The sequence below is a fragment of the Gekko japonicus genome, unplaced genomic scaffold, assembly GCF_001447785.1.
Source record: "Gekko japonicus isolate JY-2015 unplaced genomic scaffold, Gekko_japonicus_V1.1 scaffold3883, whole genome shotgun sequence".
NCBI lineage: Eukaryota > Metazoa > Chordata > Lepidosauria > Squamata > Gekkonidae > Gekko > Gekko japonicus.
In genome coordinates, this window is record NW_015172669.1 from 36,999 (window position 1) to 41,655 (window position 4,657).

At 42.4% G+C, this 4,657-nt stretch overlaps 1 protein-coding gene across 1 annotated transcript; it reads right to left on the bottom strand.

Annotated features, from left to right (window-relative positions):
* Positions 1 to 536: 536 nt before the first annotated feature.
* Positions 537 to 1,481, bottom strand: LOC107119285 (olfactory receptor 6X1-like). Its single transcript, XM_015421750.1, has one exon. The coding sequence runs from the start codon at positions 1,479 to 1,481 to the stop codon at positions 537 to 539; it is 945 nt and encodes a 314-aa protein (XP_015277236.1).
* Between the last annotated feature and the right edge of the window lie 3,176 nt (positions 1,482 to 4,657).

Here is a 4,657-nt window from a genome sequence, read left to right on the forward strand (position 1 = left end):
ATGGCACATGCATAAGTATCTTGATGGATTTTACCCACAAGATTAAAAAAATGGATTTTGGTGCTGAAACAAAGTGGATTTTGGTGTTAACCAAGTGGATTTTGGTGTTAACCAAGTTAACTATATATTAAACTTCTGAAAGGACTCTATTCTGCCCAAGTTCATGATATAGTGATGCTGCTGACAATCTGTCACCCCCTTATAGCTGGGTTGACAATTTCTATAGCCCTTCAAATCCTCATCCAATTCAAATATATCCATAATGTCCCCATTTTTCAAAGGGGGGAAACTAAGATTAAGATTTACGAGTGACTTGTTCAAGACTACCTCAATGAATATACAGCTAAACTGGGTCTGGGAATAAAAATACTTTGACTCAGTATCCTGCAGGTGATGACACAATGGTCAGCCATCCATCATGAATGCACACCCTGGTCTGACAAAAGCGGCACAGGAACTGGACTAGCCAAATCCCATTTCTGAAAACATTCCATTAAACCCAACCAAATCCACATTGTAGATCATCATACATTTGTTTACCATTTGTTGTCCTCAAAGATTTTATTCTTGATGAATCCTTTTTTCAGGGCGTCTTTCACTTCCTTGTTTCTGAGGGTGTATATAAAAGGGTTCAATAGTGGGGTGACCAGCGTGTTCAAGAGGGATACCACTTTGTTCATATTCAACGAGGAATGACCTGTTGGCCTGACGTATATAAAGATGATTGCCCCATACAACATGACGACCACCACCAAGTGAGCAATGCAAGTAGAGAAGGCTTTCTGTCTCCCAGATGCTGATGGGATTCTCATCACAGTTGAGATGATGAATATGTAGGAGACCACTGTCAAAAGAGAATTGCTGAATACCACAACAGTCGCAATGATGAAGACAATCCATTCAATGGGGCGAGTATTGGTACAGGCCAACTTTAACAATGGTCCAACATCACAGTAGAAGTGATTGATGATGTTGGGCCCACAGAAAGGCAGCTGGAACACCAGAATCGTCTGCACCAAGACAGTCATCAGGCCACCGAACCATGAGCTGCATGCCAGCTGAATGCAAACCCTCGTGCACATAATGGTGTGGTAATGGAGAGGGTGACATATAGCCATGTACCGATCATATGCCATGGCAGTGAGGAGGAAGAACTCTGTGGCTCCCAAGAAGAAGTGGGAGAATGCTTGAGCTTTACAGCCAGCTAGGCTGATAGATTTCTTGACTGCTAGCAAATTAGCCAAAAGCTTGGGGATTGTAGAAGACACATAGATGATGCCTAAGAAAGAGAGGTTGCCAAGGAAGAAGTACATTGGCTTGTGGAGAGTGGAATCGTAAGCCACGGTGGCAACAATGACAATGTTCCCAGTGACAGTTAAGAAGTAGATCACCAAGACCCCCACAAAGACTAGAACTCGCACCTTTTGGATGCTGGGGAAGCCCAGAAGAATAAATTCAGTCACCACTGTACGGTTCTCCATCCCTACCTGCAGCAAACATAAAAACTGTCATGTTGAGTGAATGAAATGTTCTGACAGGTTCATGGGTCCCCATCCTTTTTGAGACTGTGGGCACTTGTGGAATTCTGACATAGGTTGATGGGCACAACCACAAAATGGCCAGTGTGGGAGGGAAAGCCATGTCCACAAATACAGAAGAAGCTCAAGTACAGGGGGCGAGAAGGGGAAAAATGAGTGAGAGAGAATAAAACCAGCAATGTATTGGCAGCTGCCACCAAGACAAAGAACCTTAAATGCTGGTTCAACCCTGTCCCTGGGCAGCTGCCACCAAGACAAAGACCTTAAATCTTGGTTCATCCCTGTCCCCGAACTTACATTCTACGCTACACTCGAGTTCAGTCCTGTAATTATCTCGGGGTATTTTTTTGTTTCCACATTACATTGAGGTCACCCCGGTTTTGCCCAAACATGTGCTAGGATAAAGGGTTGCTATTATAACCAGGGATAAATGCAAGGTATTGTGTCTTGAGTTGAACTTTGATAAAACCAGGGATGAGATCCTAGTGCAGAAAGGACCAAAGTTATTCTCTTCGAGGCAGCCAACCAGATCTCCAATGAACAATCTGAAACTCTGCTAGACTTTCCAAAAACACTCGGTGGCCACCAGGAAAGGTGTCAGTGGGTGTCATAGAGCCCATGGGGACCACATGGAGACCCTCAGTCTAGTTTATCATTCTATCTGCTGACATTTGGCTTCAAGGAAGCTTTTGGTCAGCAAAAGGAAGCATCACAAGGAGACCAGTGTTCCCTCTAAGCTGAGTTAGTGTGAGCTAGCTCACAGTTTTTTAGCTTCCGGCTCACACATTTTTGTCTTAGCTCAGAAAGGATGGCTCCAGAGCAAAGTAATTGATGCAGTAACCAAATAACTCGCTCACAACTTTAAGGCCAGTAGCTCACAAAGAAGAATTTTTGCTCACAAGACTCCATAGCTTAGAGGGAACATTTAAGGAGATTGTTTTCTCCATTCCCTTCTATTAGTTTCCATAAACGTGCTAGAAAGATAACCCTGTAGCTCCCTAAGTGATCATATACAGCCATTCCTTTACACACTGTTTTACCCTATTCTTTAAAAAATCTAGATGATTGATTTTGTTTATTTTTCGACTGCTCAATGAGATTTATGATTGCATTTTTGTAAGGGGGGGAAAGTTCCCCAAGACTGATGTTCAAAACCTTTAAAACAAAACTCTAGATGGCAGATTTCAACTTAAAGGGAGGGGAAAAAACAATAGCTCAATTCGCCTGATTTTTTTTAAAAAAAAAATGTGAAAAACGGTGCAGCACCTCTGATTTTACAGTACAAAACCCCGGCAATTTCTGAGAAAGTTAATGCGAGATCAATACTCATATGCTTAAGTGTCCAGATTGTGTGTGTGTGTGTGTGTGTGTAAATTTTAACTGATGTTCGAAACCTTTAAAACAAAATCCTAGATGGCAGATTTCAGCTTAAAAAAAAGAAAGAATAGCCCAATTAGCCTGTTGTGTTTTTTAAAAAAAATTGTGAAAAATGATGTAGCACTACATATTTTACAGTACAAAACCCTGGCAATTTCTGAGAAAGTTAATGTGAAATGAATACTCACATGCTCAAGTGTCCATATTGTATCCTGGAGTAGGCATCTTCTGTATTTTCCTCAAATATTAACTTTCATGTGCTAAGATATTTAATTATCCTACAAGAATGGGGAAAACCCTTTCTAGAATATATCACTTAGCAGAAGGCAATGATGGACAGGGAGAGCAGCCAAAGCCAATAAAAAACACCCATCTCTCCTTCTGCCTAAGCACAGAATTTTTACTAAGACGTTTGTATTTCTTTGTGTTGCTTTCTCTGGTTCAGGACGCAATTGGCTGTAGCACATAACAAGGCTGCAGGCACTTCCACAGGCCTTGAAGGATACTTTTCCCCCATGCTTTTAAATGATAGGCAGCAATATGTTCCGTTTTTTTTTTTGTTTTTTTTTTAAATTCCACCAGGGAGATTAAATCACCCAGGGGGAGGATGGCAAATGCTTCTGAAAAGGTTAGCTGTGTTTTACTACAAAATAGATGGAAAAGAAGTTCTTCTTTCTGTTTCATGAGGGGGAAAGGTTATGGGTCCGATGGGCCAAGTGACACAGAATCCTTCCAAACTCATGTTAGACTATAAAGATGTAACCAACAGATTAGGATATTCTTTTGGGTCCCTGTTGCGGGAATTGGGGGCAGCATTGATGAAAGTCACTATAGCTTCTCTCCCCACCCCAATACTCCTTATTCTGAGCATCTGTAGAAATGCTGTAGAACCTCCTCTTTTTTCTTAAAATTCTTTGGTGCAATGTGAAATCTGTTTTGTGCCAATGAAGAAGAATAAGAAGAGGAGGAGGAGATTGAATTTATACCCCGTCATTCACTCAGCGTCTCAGAGTGGCTTACAAGCTCCTTTCCTTCCCCTTCCCCTCCCCACACCAGACACCCTGTGAGGTAGGTGGGGCTGAGAGAGCTCTTTCAAGAACTGCTCTTTCAAGGACAGCTCTTGTCAGAACTATGGCTTGCCCGAGGTCATCCAGCAGCTGAAAGTGGAGGAGTGGGGAATCAAACCCAGTACTCCCAGATTAGAGTCCACATACTTAACCACTACACCAAACTGGCCTCTTATGCACAGGGGTTTCCCCTCACTTTCACTGTGCATATCTGTGGAGTTTTCTTGTTGTTCTACATTGATTTCCTTCCCTTCAGTGCTCAGTTCACTTTCTGATCGCTGTTTCCCCGGGGTTTTTTTGAGTGCACTTTTGTGCTGATTTTCCCCTTGTTTTGCTTCCACCCAAAGATAATTCAAAAGCATATAGATTCCTTTGGATGCCCCCCTCTTTTGCCGCCCCTCAAAGGTTACCCCCCCACCCACATTGTGGTTGTTCTGCCCATTCTGCACCTTCTACCATCCTCCCCCCTTCATCATTGTACAAGCTCATTTCCCCTCACCGTTTGTAACTTTTTTTTACAAGAGGAATGAGTCTAGCAATATGAGCCTATCACTAGTTTCAGATTGCTGAATACAATAAAATTAAAACAGTGGGGGGGAGTTTAAAAGGAACTGCAAGGTTTAGTGCCCTGCTGGTATTGACTTGAAAGGGAGATCAGAGAGGAGGCAAATGGCA